General features: G+C 40.1%; 1 protein-coding gene across 1 annotated transcript; it reads right to left on the reverse strand.

The window, feature by feature from the left end:
* On the reverse strand, nt 1–17202 carry LOC119501216 (myosin heavy chain, fast skeletal muscle-like). Its single transcript, XM_037791418.1, has 39 exons — nt 16999–17202; nt 15660–15803; nt 15422–15578; nt 15174–15201; nt 14978–15089; nt 14804–14896; nt 14609–14672; nt 13219–13317; nt 13031–13134; nt 12804–12942; nt 12609–12727; nt 12371–12520; nt 12117–12287; nt 11728–12037; nt 11543–11631; nt 11377–11464; nt 10428–10545; nt 10208–10331; nt 9939–10075; nt 9600–9855; nt 9262–9504; nt 7948–8124; nt 7727–7872; nt 7554–7644; nt 7089–7478; nt 6878–7004; nt 6388–6506; nt 6107–6303; nt 5101–5284; nt 4856–5021; nt 4660–4784; nt 4277–4585; nt 3481–3684; nt 3274–3399; nt 3022–3192; nt 2712–2816; nt 2505–2600; nt 1990–2124; nt 1–1312 (listed from the first exon to the last, which is right to left on the reverse strand). Exons 1-39 carry the CDS (start codon nt 17200–17202, stop codon nt 1271–1273), a joined length of 5859 nt encoding a protein of 1952 aa, XP_037647346.1. The 3' UTR covers nt 1–1270.
* Nucleotides 17203–17412: the final 210 nt, after the last annotated feature.

Below are 17412 nucleotides of genomic sequence, written 5' to 3' on the forward strand. Positions count from 1 at the left end.
CACATGTTTATTGCAACAAACATTGAAACAAAAGGAATTTTTTTATTAAATAATTAAATAACAAGAGACAAAAATTAAATTAATAGGATCCCTTCAGTAATTTAAATAATTAACTTTTTATTCACCACTTCAGAAAAATTGCAAAACTCACTGAATCAAGACTTCCCAGCCTTCTCTTCTCATTTCCTATAACCTTCAAGCTCTCCCTAAATGAAAATCCTTGTTGTAACATCCACACATGATCAAGTTTTATGTGGTTTAAAAGGTTTATATGTTCCTTGGTGTTTCATGATTTTTATAAGCATTTTCAGGAAGGAAAAACGAGGTGACACGAGTTCAAAGGGACTCTGATGGAAGAAATGTTTGCTGATATCAACTGTGCAATTAAAGTGAAGCCTAAATTCTGCAGACGTTTTGTTAGAACCCCGTTCCTTAGCTCACCTTGCTGTGACATTACAGCTACAGGACTCGGTAACCTCCAACAAAAGCTTCAGTCGAAATGTTAGCCTGACAGGAGTATTCACTGTGAGCTGTGATTGGTCGACACTGAAGATCACGGGCAGCCTCACACATGAATAACAATGCACCTCTGTTTCCTTTGGAGCGTCGCCACAGTCTCATTGTTAAAACAACTGTATCCCACTCAGCCTTTATTTCCGCACCAGCTGCCTGCAATAATCCTCAAAAAGGAATATAATCAATCCTCTGCAAATCCACTTTTAAAGGTTGTCTGGCCGTCGGTGTCCGGCCACCAATCACCTCAGTCTGCTTTATCCACCAAAATAGCAGTTGTAAGACCCTCAAAACATGTTAGGGGAGTCAAAGAGAATATTCAGCTTATTTCTGCATGAATGTGTAATTTCTATATAACCGCCCGTACTATGTATAGCAGACTGTTGCTATGGGCGCAGCTCTGATGTCGGACTCTGGCGGATCGTTTTTGTGTTGAATTATTGATTTCTTTAAGTAAGTAGCTGTGTAATAAGCGGGATAATGTACCGCTAGCGAGTCATTGTTGTGAAAGAAAACCCTTCAGGGCGATGAGAGAAGCGGAGGGGTGGACCGGCTTGCTGTACATTATCCCTTACATATATACTGTACAGTATACATATATGACAGTGTGTACTTATATTAAGGATGATCGCTAATTTATTTTAGTAAAACAATTTGATGAGTTAATACGTTATGAAATTAATATGGTAAACTACTTTATATAATTGCTCTCAAACATTTCTGCCATGCACGTTTGCCTCTGCTGGTGTTCAGAGAGTTAAAGTCCAACATTCAGCAACTCGCCCTGTCCTTCTTGTGCCTGCAAATGATACAAAAACAGTGTATATTTATTAGGGCTGTCAATCGAATAAAATAGTTAATCGCGATTAATCGCATGATTGTCCATAGTTAATCGCAATGAATCACACATTTTTTATCTGTTCAAAATGAACCTTGAAGGGAGATTTGTCAAGTATTAAATACTCTTATCAACATGGGAGTGGGCAAATATGCTGCTTTATGCAAATGTATACATATATGTATATATTTATTATTGGAAATCAATTAACTACACAAAACAAAATATTGTCCAGAAACCCTCACAGGTACTGCATTTAGCATAACAAATACAGTATGCTCAAATCATAACATGGCAAACTCAAGCCCAACAGGCAACAACAGCTGTCAGTGTGTCAGTGTGCTGACAAACCCCAGTTTCTGCTACTGTCATAATTACTACGGTCGCTAGAGGTCGCTGTTATCTTCTTTTATACTTTCTTTCGGTGATCTACCATATGAACAGATGATAAAACCTACTAGTGGGTGTAGCAGGGCCCTACTGACCCACATCTATGAGGCTGATAACCACTCATAACGCCCACTTAATGACTTGATGACAGTCTAACTGGCTGCTGAGTTCCAGTCATACAGACAATAAGGACATTAGCTAAATATTAGTATATTTAGTGTACATATAAAATAAAAGACACTCAGTACCTTCGTCCCAATTTCTCGGCTCTTTGCTCGCATCTTATTGGCCAGAGATTCGGCCACGTCAGCTCTCTCTTCAGCCTCCTCCAGCTCGTGCTGAGCTTTCCTGAATCTGGCTATTTGCATGTTAGACTGCTCCTCCTGGAAATTATTCATTTGGAATGTATCGGTCAGAGGTGGAGGAAGTATTCAGAACCTTTACTTAAGTAAAAGTACTAATACTACACTGTGAAAATACTCCACTACAGGTACAAGTCCTGCATAAGTATTGTAAGTATTATCAGCAAAATGTACTGATGTTCCAGTAAAATGTTCCCTGTCAGTGTTTTACTATTATATCTGATGTTTCTGGATTAACATTACTGCTGCATTAATGTGTATGTTGTAAAAAGTACAATATTTTGCTCTGAGATGTAGTGGAGTAGAAGTATAATATAGCAGAAAATGGAGATACGCGTGTAAAGTACAAGTACCTTGAATCTGACACATTACTGATCAATAGATACGTGAGATTCACTCACAGTTTCTTCGGCGTGTTGTTTGTAGGACTTCATTTTGATCTGGAGCTTGTCTACCAAATCCTGCAGTCGAATGTTGTTTTTCTTGTCTTCCTCAGACTGAAAGAAGTCAAGACAAACTTCTGGATCATTTTTACAACAACAATATGGTGCTGAAATGTTCAAAGGCTCAATGAATTACCAACAAAAAACGAGTTGTTGTAGCTTTACCTGATAGCTGAGCTCTTTGACTTTCCTTTCATATTTACGGACTCCTTGGATGGCCTCCGTCGAGCGTTTCTGCTCCACTTCCAGCTCGTTTTCCAGCTCACGGACCTGAAGAGCACAATCCAGGATCATTTTAATGTCACAGTGAATCACCGGGATTTTAATTAGGATTTTTGTTTCTGAAATTGGAGAAAGCCTGGATATTCCCTGATATGATCATTATTGTCTAGCCTTATGTCTAATTTGGTGCAGATAACAAATGTAAAAACATTTTCTATTATTATTATTATGTAATGTGGAAGTAGAAACATACTCTAGCCTCCAGTTTCTGAAGCTGCTTCTTTCCGCCCTTCATGGCCAAGTTCTCAGCCTCGTCTAATCGGTGCTGCAGGTCTTTCACCGTCACCTCCAGGTTCTTCCTCATCCTCTCCAGGTGAGCGCTTGTGTCCTGCTCTTTCCTCAGCTCTTCAGTCATCATGGCGGCCTAGAGGTGCCACAACAGGTTTTTTTTATTCCGTAAAGTCTGTGTTATAACCAGAACAAGATCCCTGTAAGAGCTCCTTACCTCAGTGATAGCTTTCTTGGCCTTCTCCTCAGCGTTCCTGGACTCTTGAACGGCTTCCACTATCTCAGAGTGAAGCTGAATAACATCCGCCTCGAGCTTCTTCTTGGTGTGTAGGAGACTGGTATTCTGCCAAAGATAACAAGAGGTGTGACTTCTACGGATAAAAAGAGGTTTGTTTGATAAGTTTGACACTTTTAAACAACCTACCTGAGAATGTAAAAGTCCTGCACGCTCGCTGGCATCAACCAGTTCCTGTTCAGACGTTTTGCAGCTACGCTCTGCCTGTTCCACGATGGCTCGCAGTTCTTCAACCTCCACCTGCATCAACGCCGTCCTCCGCTCCATCACACCGACCTGCTCCTTCATATCATCCTGCCCTCTGACGGAGTCCTCCAGGTGGATTTGGGCGTCCTAAAAATGTATTTATCCATTGCAGTGGTTGAAAGTAACAAAGTACATTTACTCAAGTGCTTTACGGTCCTCTACTTGAGTATTTTCTTCTCATGCCACTTTCTACTTCAATACATTAGTTAGTTTAGCCTTAAGACCACTCAAATAATTATATAAAAACGCCTTTAAAATTCATGATAAAAAACATGTGAAATCAATACGTAAGTATTCCTTAAGTACACCTGATTCCATAATTATTTTACATTTTTCTATTGTTTGTTTCAATTGTTTATTTTTACGGGGAAGGGGAATAAGGACGGGTTTTAACGTATACATTATTTATTTACTTATTTATTATTATTAATATTATTTTTTGCTATTATTTCTTTTAACAAATACAAATAATAATAATAATTATTATTATTATAATAATAATAATAATAATAATAACAATAAAGCAAAACCACTTTAATAATAAAAAAATAAAACACATCAATATCACCACTGCCGTATACTCACTAAATACTGTATACTGTATGTTAAAGGTGCAATGTGCAAGATCTGGCCAGAATTTTAGTTTACATATTCTCACTTTAACTCAGTGCTGTTGTACCTTGAGTTGCCCCTGGATGTTCCTCAGTTGTTTCTGGGACTCGGCTGCCTGCCTGTTAGCGTGACTCAGCTGGACCTCCATCTCATTCAGGTCGCCCTCCATCTTCTTCTTCACTCCCAGCGCGTCGTTCCTGCTGCGGATCTCGGCGTCCAGAGTAGCCTGCATGGACTCCATCACTCTCTGGTTGTTCCTCTTCAGCTGGTCGATCTCCTCGTCTTTCTCCACCACTTTTCTGTCGGCTTCAGCCTTCACTTGGTTCAGCTCCATCTGCGCACGCAGGATCTTGGACTCCTCTTGTTCCAGGGAGGCCTTTAAAAACATCAGTGGTTACTTACACCAATGCCAAAGACATATTTGATGGCTATGTTTGTTATCAGTTGTACCTCAGCTTCTTCCAGAGATGTTTTCATGTCATATTTTTCCGTCTCCACCTGCTTCTTGAACTTCTCCAGCTCATGAATCGTCTTCCCGCTCTCCCCGAGTTGTTCCGTCAGGTCTGAGATCTCCTCTGAAAACCAACCACTGATTTAAAAATGTTTTTCACAAACTGTTGTTTCCTCAAAATGAGATTTCACTTACGTTGAAGGTTTTTATTTTCCCTTTTCATCGTCTCCCAACGATCCAGCGTTTCTTCGTAGGAGTTCTTCAGTTTGAAAAGCTCAGTGCTCAGAGATCGAGACTCTTTCTGAACGCTTTCAAGCTCAGCCTGAGACTCCTGGTACTTCTGCTTCCACTCGACAAGAATCTGAATTCATTCAAACATTATATCTCGTCATATTTACTGATGTAATATATACAAATCTATGTGGTATTAAGCACAATACCTTGTCAAAGCTCATCTGCTTCTTGTCGAGGGTGGCGGCTAAGCTGTAGGATTTTTCCACGTCCACCATGAGATCCTCCATCTCATTCTGAAGTCTCTGTTTTGTTTTCTCCAGCGAGGCACACTTTGAATTCACCGCTTCGATTTGTTCTTCAGCCTCTTGAAGACGCTGGGCGAGTTTTTTTCTGTCAAAAATCAAACCACTATTATTAAAATGTTATCAAGGCGCCATTTGTTAAAGGTGCAGTGTGTAGGATCTGGCGTCAATTAGTGTTGAGGTTTCAGATTGCAACCAGCTGAAACTTCTCCTGTGTGCCAAGCATGTAGAAAAACTACGGTGGCCGACGTGAATACGCGAATGGCCCTCTCTAGAGCCAGTGTTTGGTTTGTCCGTTCTGGGCTACTTTAGAAACATGGCGGCCGGCTCCGTAAGAGGACCCGCTCCCTACGTAGATATAAACAGCTCATTCTAAGGTAATAATAAACACAACGATTCTTATTTTCAGGTGATTATACGATAAAGAAAACATACTTATTAATATTATATTCCATTTCTACCAATAGATCCTCCTAAATGTTACACACTGTTCCTTTAAGGGACTAAAAATAAAGTGAGTGTTAGAATACAACAGATATATAGACATAGAGAGATATCGATGGTTTTGGAAGGCTTTCGTCGCCTCCGCTCTCTCTCTCTTGCTTCACCACTCACTTCCCGAGTACACACAATCAAAGCACTCTACTCTTACAACAACTGGCTCCAGAGAGGGCCGTTTTCACGTCGACCACCGTAGCAATTCTACACGCTTGGCACACGGGAGACGTTGTAATCTGCTACCTCACCATTATATACCGCCAGAACCTGCACACTGTTCCTTTAATCAAAATAAATGATGAAATATAATGTGCACTCTTTTACTCTTTAACATATCAGGGCCTGTCTGATGTCTAATATTAAAGCCAACATTAGACTGATGCATTGATTTAATCTCCGTGTATATGATTACTTTGCTTCCTCCAGCTCCTCGGTGCGTTGGATGGCATCAGTCTCATATTTGTTCCTCCACAGAGCGACCTCGCTGTTGGCTTTGGACAAATTGCGCTGCAGCTCAGCTTTGGCCTCCTGCTCCTCTTCAAACTGCTCCCGTAGGAGATCACAGTCGTGATTGGCCGACTTTAAACTGTGAGCCAAAGCATTTTTAGCCTGTCGAGGAGGACAGACAATAAAAAACATCATGAAGATATAAAGCCAAGTAAAGCACAACAGTGTTTTCAAACCTTCGAGTACCTTTGTTTCCTCCTCGATCCGTCTCTTTAACTCGTCAATCTGCGTCGTGAATCCATGTTTTCCTCTCGTCAGCTGGGAGATGAGACTCTCTCTCTCTTCTATTTGTCGAGAATATACAGCTACGGCAAGTCAAACAAGAAAATATGTTTCAAATAAAAACACTGGTGGAAAGTAACTAATTACGTTTACTCAAGTACTGTACTTGAGTACAAATTTGAGGTACTTCTACTTTAATGCATTAGTAATAATAATAATCTAATGATAGAATAGTAGAATATAGTCAAAGTTTTAATACAATAACTACATTTTCCTGATTACACTTACATACTTTTACTGAAGTAACATTGTCAATGCAGGACTTTTACTTGTAACAGAGTATTTTCACAGTGTGGTATTAGTACTTTTACTTTAGTAGAGGATCGAAATACTTCCTCCATCCCTTTTTAAAACTCTTATTTATGAATTTTAACAAGAGGAGGGACATAATTACCATTCTCAGTTTGAAAACGAGCCCTCTGATTGGTGAGATCATACATTTGTCGCATGTTTTCATCACTCTTGGTCTTTAGCTCCATAAGCTGATCTTCAAGTGAGCGACACGTCTTCTCCAGATGAACCTGAAAGTGTGTAAAAGCTAAGTCAGTTCTGCATTCATTTGTTCTGCTAATGCCCTCAATATCCCACATTTAAAAAAATCTCACCTTAGTTTTTGCAACTGTTACCATATTACCGGACAAATCATCGATCTCCATCCTCATCTCACTCTTTTCCTTTTCCAGTTTCTGTTTGATTCTCTGGAGGTTGTCGATCTGCTCTCCCAGCTCGGCCATGCTGTCCGCCTGCTTCCTGCGCAGCGCGGCGGTCGTGGCCTCGTGGTGCAGCGTGGACTCCTCAAGGTCGCGCCGCAGTTTGAGGATTTCGGCTTCGCGTTTCTTGTTCATCACAATCTGAGCGGAGGTGGCTCCTCCGGCCTCCTCCAGCCTCTCGCTGATCTCCTCCAGCTCCCTGGACAGATCACACCTCTGCTTCTCGATCCTCGCCCGGACGGCTCGCTCAGCCTCGACCTCTTCCTCTAGCTCTTCAATATGAGCCTTAAAACAAAAAAATACAGTAAGCATACCATGAGGGTTGTTATATAAGTCTGACTTTAATGTTAGTTTTATTACATTGAGCTCCTTCATCTTCTTCTGAAGCTGGTTATTAATCATTTGCTCGTCTGTAATTTTGCTGAGCAGCTGGTTGTTCTCGAATTCTTTCCTGCAAGGACAAGAAGATACAAGATGTCAGTTTATTACTATATTATCCTCATCATACACGCTGTCCCTGATCAGTGCTATACTTCTTAATCTTCTCCTCAGATTGTTGTTTGTCATTTTCCAGGTCCATCAGGGATTCTTGAGCTAGTTTCAGATCCCCCTCCAGCTTCCTCTTGGCTCTCTCCAGGTCCATGCGGATCTTCTTTTCTTGCTCCAGTGAACCCTCCAGCTTGACAGCAAATTGCAGAAAGTTAATTAAGATGTCAAGTAACACCAGGATGTATTTTTGTCTACAGCGACTCACATCATCCACTTGCTGTTCCAGCTTCGCCTTGGCTTTGGTCAGAGTGTTGACTTTGTCTTCCTCAACCTGAAGATCATCCAGAGCCCGGTGATGAGCCTCCTGAAGGGCTCTCGTCTCTTTGGTCAGTTTGCCGATGTTTTCATCCTGAGCGGCCAGCTCCTCCATTAGGTTTTTAACCTGCGATAGTTAGTACGCATTATGACACATTCATTATGAACAAAAACATGAAGCACAACTAGAAAACACTCTGAGAGCACAGTTCTCCCAAGACTGGAGAATACCAAGTCTGATCAGGAAATATTAGGGCTTGGAACAAGCATCAATTATTGAAAAACAAACGAAAAACGACTTTTTACCAATCATTTATAGCCATTAAAATAATTATGGTCTTGTCGCACCAGCTATAGGTGAAACGCTCATATATGTTCATGTGTCAACTAAATGTGTTTGCAGAAATATTAAAACATCACAATGTAAAATATACTCCATTACAAGTAAAAGTCCTGCATTCAAAATTTTAGTTATTTAAAAGTACAAATCAGCTGAATGTATTTTAATGAGACAAATTAATCTTGTTTTATAAGTTGCTCATGTTTTTATGAACACTCTAAAACATAAACGTGATTGCAAGTGTAAAAAATATGTATACGAATTGTAACAATTTATGTAAAGAAGCCCATGCCCATACCAAACTGGCAACCAATTATTGCAAAAAGAAAAATGGAATTTTCTTTGGGATCGTCCAAACATGTAATGAACCAAATTAAATACAGTTTGGATGAAAGGTGTAAGAGGAGTTTTAAAAAAAGTGTTTCATTCAAAATTGGGAAAAAATGGGACCAAATTCCATTGAATGTCTTTTTTGGAGAAGATTAATCCTGATCTGGAAGAAATAGGGCTTGGTGCAAGAATTCATTATAAAATAAAAATTTACACAAGTTATAACTCACAATATGATGAAAACATATTATTTTTGGAGAATACCAAGCTTGATCAGGAAGGATTAATTGTAAAAAAAATGGAAAATATGAAATGAGCCAAATTAAACGAGGATTGGATGAAAACATTCAAATCCAAATAGGGAAAGATCTGCCAGAAATGGGATGTGGTCTAGAGGTTGTTAGCAAAAAAGAGAAGAGTTTTATAAAAGGCCACCTGGTGGCTCTGTCTGTCTGTCCAGAAACCCATCTGTTGTTTGTTGGCCAATGGGCAAACTGACCACAACCAAATTGCAGATGTTTTTGAGATACCCTGCTCCATTAAGAAGGAGATACATGGAGGTACCAACCAAACAGTACGGGCAAAATCACGAACCTTGTTTTCTGTGGCATGTTTCTCCTTCTCCACTTTATCCAGAGTTATCTCCAGGTCATCGAGGTCTTTTTTAACCTCAGAGCATTCGTCTTCGAGCTTCCGCTTCTTGGCGGTCAGCTCAGCGTTTATTTCCTCCTCATCCTCCAGCCTCTCGGTCACCTCTTTGAGTCTTGCCTCCAGCTGGATTTTGCTCTTGATCAAGCTTTCACATTTCTCCTCTGCATCGCAAAGATTTTCTGAGTCCTAGGAAGAAAACAACACAGAGAGAACGACACTAACGTATGATCGTTTGGATGACTTGACTGCGATCAGTGGCTTTTATTTGCGATGACACTCACAGATTGTACTTGCAGAAGGAGGTTATTTTTCTCCTGCAAAAGAGAAACCATTTTCTCTTCAAGTTCCTTCCTCTTGGACTCTGACTTTACCAGATCCTCTTTACCTTTGACAAAGTCCTCTTTCATGGTCGCCATCTCCTTTCCGGTCTCTGCGCTTTTTAGAAGTGGCTTTATTTTAAAGAACAGCTTCATCCACGGCCAGTGCTTCACACTCATGAACGAGCGCAGGTTATACTGCAGAATCCAGATGCAGTCTCTGTAAGATATGCAGTAACAGATTTTAGTGGTATTAGTTTAGTTTCTATCGTTGTAGAGGAGAATTCTTGGTGTTTATCTTACTTTTGAGCCGTTAATTTGGAGATTTCTTTTCTCATGAGATAACCAAGACACAATGCTTGAGTCTGGGTCACGAGAGAAACCAGTTTTTCATCTCGCAGCTCCTCCAGAGTGCCGAGTAAGCCAGCTTTGAAGAAGACCTGAAACAATATGGTGTAGTAATCCTGCATTAAAAGTAATCAATGCATTGCTTCTATAAGGCTTAAGTCTATACGCAGTGTTTCCAAAAGCTTTAAGAAGGTAACCTTATGAGGCCTTATTTGAACACATACCTTTGTGGCCCCAAATCTGTACTGAGTGTGATCAAGATCAATCGAACCAAGAACCTTCTCAGCAGCTGTCTTTCCATCGATGAACTGTCCCTCAGGGATGGCACTGGTGTTCAGGATCTTGTACCTATTCACATTTAGATAAAGATAGATTATCACAAACTGGAAGTACTTAGTATTAGTGATCTTTATGTTGTTCTTTCAGGTAGGAATCAATGCTGACCTCTGCTTGAAGTCAGCATAAATAATCCTGCTGGGGAATCCCTTCGTGCAGATCCTGATGCCCTCCAGCACGCCGTTACAGCGCAGCTGGTGGATGACCAGGTGGTTGTCCATGATGCCTACAGTGAAGTCAGCATGAACTGATTGACAACAGACACTAGGAGCATATTTGGTAACACTTCATTTTACAGGTCCGCAAATTTCATGGTAATTAGGTGATGATTAGCAAGTAACCTGTTTGAAATTTGTTTGGATTTACTGCCAAATTACCCCAATATTTACCTCAAAATTACTTTTTCATAAACATTATTTAATAATTATATTACGCTATTTCCCAATAATTTATTTAATACATTTAATAATATAATAATACATTTAATTTATTAGCAAATATTTCTTAAAACACTCAATGAATCATTACATTAGCTATCAGGTTACATTCGTGCAGACAATAAGTCACACAATGGTGAGATTTGTTCCTGATCAGAAGTGTCTTCTATTAATTTTGGTTTTCCACCTCCGATGAAGAGCAGCTGCATCTCAAGCCTAAGGGCCCTATTTTAACAATGATATGCTATTTCAGCATATACGGTAATTATTAAATAATGTTTATAATAAAGTAATTTTCAATAAATTTTGAGGTAAATATTGGGCTAATTCCCCAAAAAATCCAAATAGGTTACTTGCTAATTATCACCTAATTACCATGAAATTTGCAGACCTGTAAAATTAAGTGTTACGGCATATTTCAACATCATATTCTTAATCTTAATTTGCATCAATAAGGGCCTATGTACAGTGGAAACCACTTATAGTGATCAACCGCTTATATGAATCAGAAAGCTTGGGACAGAATCATTCCTGAATGCAGTTTATCCGCTTATAGTGATCAGTTTGACCTGGACAGAGTTTTCCACTGGAGATAAACAGTTTTTCTCTTAAATTTGTACCTGGTGTTTTAATCTCATTTGGAATCAGGCAACGCACAAAGTGAGGATGGGTGCCCCTCAAGTTGGTCATTAGTTTTCCGAGATTTTCCTGTAGGAGATCGATCGTCATTAGATCTTTGCAGGACAAGACAGTCAAATCTAAAACAGAATATTATCACTTCTGTACCCTGAAAACAGCAGACACAGTCTGAAACGAGCCGCCCTTCTTCTTCGCTCCTTTCTTTGCACCTTTGCCACCAGCGTCTCCGCCCGACTCTACAAACAGATAGAAGAATTATTTGGTATTTGCCAACGTATGAAGCCCAGTAGGTAATAGAGGGGTCTTATAATTATCCCAAAGCTTTGTAGTACCTGCTTCATCACCAGAAAATGAAGCATACAAGAAAGACAGCAGTTTCATTGATGACTTCTGGTAAAGCTGCACCACAGACTCATTCAGAGGGTCTTTGTTCTTCTCCAGCCAGCCGGTGATGTTGTAGTTCACAGTGCCGGCGTAGTGCATCAGAGTGAAGTGAGCCTCCGGCTTCCCTTTGACCACCTTTGGCTTTTGGAAAGCATTGTTTTTTCCAAGATGCTGGTCATAGAGTTTGTTCTTAAAAGAAGTGTCTGAGGACTTGGGGAACATACACTCCTCTTCAAGGATGGAGAAGATGCCCATTGGCTGTTGAATGTATCATACATTATATAAGGTGCCTGAAATTACATAAAATACATCCTGATGTGCAGTAGAGTAATCCTACCTTTTCAATGAGCTCAATGCAGGCTGCCAAGTCCATACCGAAGTCAATGAACTCCCAGTCAATCCCCTCTTTCTTGTATTCCTCTTGCTCCAAAACAAACATGTGGTGGTTGAAAAACTGTTGCAGCTTCTCGTTGGTGAAATTAATGCAGAGTTGCTCCATGCTGTTGTACTAAATAGAAGAATTAACTCATATCAACACAAAACTGAGAATCATCACCATCAACTGACCAGAGCTTAAGTGTCCAAACTCACATCAAATATTTCAAATCCAGCGATGTCCAACACCCCGATGAAGAACTGCCTCGACTGCTTCGTGTCCAGCATCTCGTTGATTCGTATAACCATCCATAAGAACATCTTCTCATAGACGGACTTGGCCAGAGCACCAACTGCATTGGTGATCTGATCAGGAGATTTTGAAGAATCACTAACACAAAAATGTATATATTTTTTTATGCAAACAGGTTAAGTCTTGGAGCAGTCACAGTACCTGGGGGACTGTCTGGCCCTTGGTGACGTATTCATTCCCCACTTTCACTCTGGGGTAGCAGAGGGCTTTCAACAAGTCAGCAGAGTTCAAAGCCATGAGGAAAGCCACTTTGTCTGCCACTGAGAGATAAACACCACATTAATATCGTCAGCATGTTTTCATTGATAACAAAAAGACTAAAGCGAGAAGCGTCACCCTCGGTGCCATCGGGCTCCGCCTGCTCCTCCCGCTGCTTCTGCTTGAACTTCATGTTCCCGTAATGCAGCACAGCGCCGGTCAGCTTGTAGATGGACATTTTCTCTTCGTTGGTGAAGCCCAAGACATCAGTGGCATTCTGTTACATTAAATTTAAAGTTAGTGGAAAGCAATAAAATCCATGTGTATGCCGCTGAAACTGATAAAGAAGTAGCTCAGTAGCTCACATCAGTGGCCAACAGCTCTTCTTTGTCGTCGATGCTGGCCACAGTGATCTGCCCCTGACTGACCATGGGGAAGTCATATGGGTTTGTTGTTATGAGAAGCATTCCTGAAGAAAGAAACAAAAACATATTTTCTTTATTTATTCTTCAAAATATCTTAATCTGATAAAGATATAATGTTCTCAGCATACCTATAAGCTCTGATTTGTGGCCAGTCATTATCTGATAGAAGATGTGGTAGCTCCTCTCTTCAGACAACTGGAACGTCACTCTCGACTTCTCCAGCAAATCTACATTGGATCATATATTAAATGATGATTGTCAGTTGTATTCATAGACTTTATATAAGAAGTGGACGTAGTCACTATGACGTCACCCATTGGTTTGTGGACTACGGTTTTGAAGCCACGAGTTCTGCATTTTGGCCGTCGCCATCTTGGTTTTTTGCAACCAGAAGTGACACTACGGGTGGAGCTAAGTACAACCGAAAGCTGAATAAGATATTTTTAGGCGACCAAAATGTAACAATTAACTTTCATTAACTAAAAACACACTGTGAAAGGGTTAAAGTTGAAAGATGAAAACACGGACAAATCCCAGACAGGAAAACGCCGTGGTAGCGACCTATCAATCAAAGATAGCCATGCCTAAAAACAGTGGTTCCCAACCTATTTTCCTTGAAGCCCCCCTACTTGTATCTAAGAAAAGTTTATTTTTGTAACGACTAAATTGACATTAATAGTGTTACAGCCAAAATAGATTTTTTGTTATTTTGGTTAAATAAATGTAATTTATGGTGCTGTCAGATTGTTGCTAGACCACCCGTTAATACAGGTGCGTACCTCCCTTTGAGAGCGGCAAGCGGAAGAGTTAATAGTTGATTGACTGCAGTGAAGATGTTGTTTTTGAAAGGCTAAACGCCAAAAAATATGGATTGAAGCAGAACATTTCGTGAGATAAAAATATGTTGTGAATCTTTTTTCAATAAATTTTGACTTTTGGACAATTCAGCATTCTGGGGTTATTAGAAATGTTACTGGAATCTAATTCTGCAAATGGTATAATACTAATAATATTAGTGTAGCCTGATCTTTACATGCAACTGTGCACAAATACAGAGTTTAAACAGAATGTCGCACACTAAGTAGCAAAAAATATATATTTTTAAATAGTTTTATATACAGACTGTTGTATAAATTATCTATTAATTGTGTTATCATGATTTCAGCTATACCTTTGCAAATCTAATATTGACAATCCTAAGAGCAGAGAAATCCTGGTGCACCACCTGAGATCTTTGGCACCCCCCTAAGGGTGACCGGGACCCCAGGTTGGGAACCACTGTCCTAAAGCATACCCTGCTTTATGGTCTATTTGACTCTAAATGGGACCATAATTTACTAAATGAACATCATGCTGTATTGAAGAAGACTTGAAACCAAAGATTGAGACTTCTATACAATCTGACTTCTGCAAGTTTAAGGCACTTCAGCATTGGCTTCACTTTTCAGAGCCGGAGGTTGCCGCCTGGTTGTAAGTATACATATAATGAACATTATTAATGTGGAAAATCAAACTTACAGGTTTCAATATCAGCAGAAGCCAGTTTTCCTGTCGTTCCAAAGTGAATTCTGATGAATTTACCCTATGAAATATAAAATCCTCTGTGAAATTGCACAAGAAACCATGATAGTTTTAAATCAAGATTTGGGGAATTTTAAAGAATAAGACAAGGTTGCAGTCCTTGGACCGCTGGCCCAACTGGCTCATACTTACAAATCGTGAGGAGTTGTCATTCCTCACAGTCTTAGCATTCCCAAAGGCCTCCAGCAAAGGGTTCGCTGAAATGATTTGATCTTCCAGCGTACCCTGGAAAACACAGCCAGCTTCATCACAATCCAATTGTTGTTTTGTGTTTTTATTCAGGCTTATATATTGTTGAGGGATTACCTGTATTTTACTAGATGACTGCTCTTTCTTGTCGCCACCAGCCACTGCGATTGTCGCAAAGTACTGGATGACACGCTTGGTGTTGACGGTTTTCCCTGCACCAGATTCTCCACTGTGAACACAGAATCAAAAAACTGTACATTTGTTATTGACTGAATTGTAAGACACATTTTTACTAATATGCGGCATGACTCACGTGATCAGGACAGACTGGTTTTCACGATCTGTTGATGATTAAAGATCAACTTCAGTGACAGTTTTGTCTCGATGAAGTGATGCATTAGGTTAATGTGACAAAGTGGCTTAAAGGCCCTGTTATTGTGAGCAATGGGATGCTACAAACACAAAATATTCACATTTAGTACCGATATGTCTGGTTTGTTTAAACACGGGCAGATGTTGACCTTCGATGTCAAAGTCTCAATGCTCCTCACTCTTTCTTACCTGTTAGCATATTTTGATATGCATTATCAGAGACGGAGAAAATATGTGGCGGTGCCTCCATGCGCTTCTTCCCTCTGTAGGCCGCCACCACCTTTGGGTCGTACACCGGCAGCCACTTGTAGGGGTTTACAGTGACACAGAAGAGCCCGGAGTAGGTCTGCAGATGACAATATACAGTGTGTCAGGTAAGAGAGTGAGGCTCAAATAGAGAGGTGAAAATGTCCCTCTAATTACGTACATAAATCATCCACACTGCATAACGATCTTTGAGGTTAAACAGCACAGAGGGCTCATTGAGGTGGGTCATCATGGCCATGTCCTCAATCTTGTCGTACTTTGGGGGATTCATAGGATGGCAATCTTCCTCCTTGACTGTTACAGTCTGGAATATAAAGTGAGAAGAGAAGATGAAATGATATCGACTGCAGAAAATAGGATTTTCTTGCTGCAGAATGAACAGGATTCATCAACAAGGAAAGAAAAATAGCATATGAGAATAAACTAGAATATAAAATTTTACATTAAAAATGAATAAAATGTGGGTTTTGTAAAATAAGTAAAGGACCAAATACTGGTGTTTTTTCATGTTATGGCCCATTTATCACAAAACATATATTCTTTATGTTACACTAACCAGTTTTAAAGGTGCAGTGTGTAGTATTTGGCAGCATCTAGTGGTGTGGTTGCAGATTGCAACCAACTGAATACCTCTCCACTCACTCCGTCCTTTCCAAGACCACGGTAAATTGAGCTACCAAGCACAAAACGCCGTTCGCCTCGCTTAGAGGCCATCCTTATTCGGAGAACTACGGTGGCCTTCAGGTAACGTAAAAATGCTAAAAGCTCTCTAGAGTTCTGAGCTACTGTAGATACATGGCGGAGCAACATGGCGGACTCCGTGAAGAGGACCCGCTGCCTGTAGATATGAAGGGCTCATTCTAAGCTAAAGAAAACACAAAAGCCGTGTTTCCATTACACTTTTTTTTATCTTTTTGCCTTTATTTGAAATTATATATGAATATAATATCAAATACAAACGAATGCTTGTCTTCGTTTCCGGACCGTATGAAACTAAGCCAATAGTAGCTAACATGAAAGAATAATTACAACTTGCCCAATTGAAACAAATTCCTGAAACATCTTTCCACTTTTCTATCTCAACTTCTACTTCTTCTAATCTGTTTACTGGCAGATTACAGCCATGCAGCCTATAGCTCCATCTTCTGACCAAACTACGCAGTAGCCGACAAACTGAGTTAATTTGCTCCAAACCAGTTGATGGGAACGCGCCTAATTCACATTTCTTTTTTGCTTAAAATTTGCTTGACAATTGAATGGAAACACAGCTATGATTCTTAGTTTCATGTGATTATACACTATTGAAAACATAGTTATGAATATTATATTCCACTTTTGCTACTAGATCCCCGAAATCCTGCACACTGTTCCTTTGCTATAGTGTTTTTTCCCCACCTTCCAGGCAGCCACTGGTTCCATTTCTGTACAATATGATTTTCTTGTTTTGAATGATACATTATTTATTGCGTAGTAATTGAGTTGTATACAGACATATTTACCTCATCAGCTTCAGTCTTCACGGTGACTTGGCCACCTTCTTTGCTCTGGATGAGACCTTTGATGTACAGCTCCTTGGCATCGGGCACAAAGCAGGCTGTTCTAGCATCAAACGGTCGGTTCTGAGCCTCGACTCTTTCCTTCTCAGGTTTGCGGAGAAAGATGGCTGCCGGCCCATAGTGGGCCATCTCGGCATCACTGCTCATGTTGATATCTGAAGGTAAAAAAAGCAAGAAAGTGAGTACGGGCAATTAGTTAAACATTTCAAAAATATTTGTAATCTAATTTGTATCTTACTTACCGGGTTTACACACCGCAGTAGAATTGAATCAAACCCACCAATGTTGACAGATTTCAGAGGGGAAAATGATGGATGATGCCAATAGTCAGTGCAGCAGGACACTAAGTGAACACCA

The sequence above is a fragment of the Sebastes umbrosus genome, chromosome 14 (assembly GCF_015220745.1).
Source record: "Sebastes umbrosus isolate fSebUmb1 chromosome 14, fSebUmb1.pri, whole genome shotgun sequence".
Classification (NCBI taxonomy): Eukaryota; Metazoa; Chordata; class Actinopteri; order Perciformes; family Sebastidae; genus Sebastes; species Sebastes umbrosus.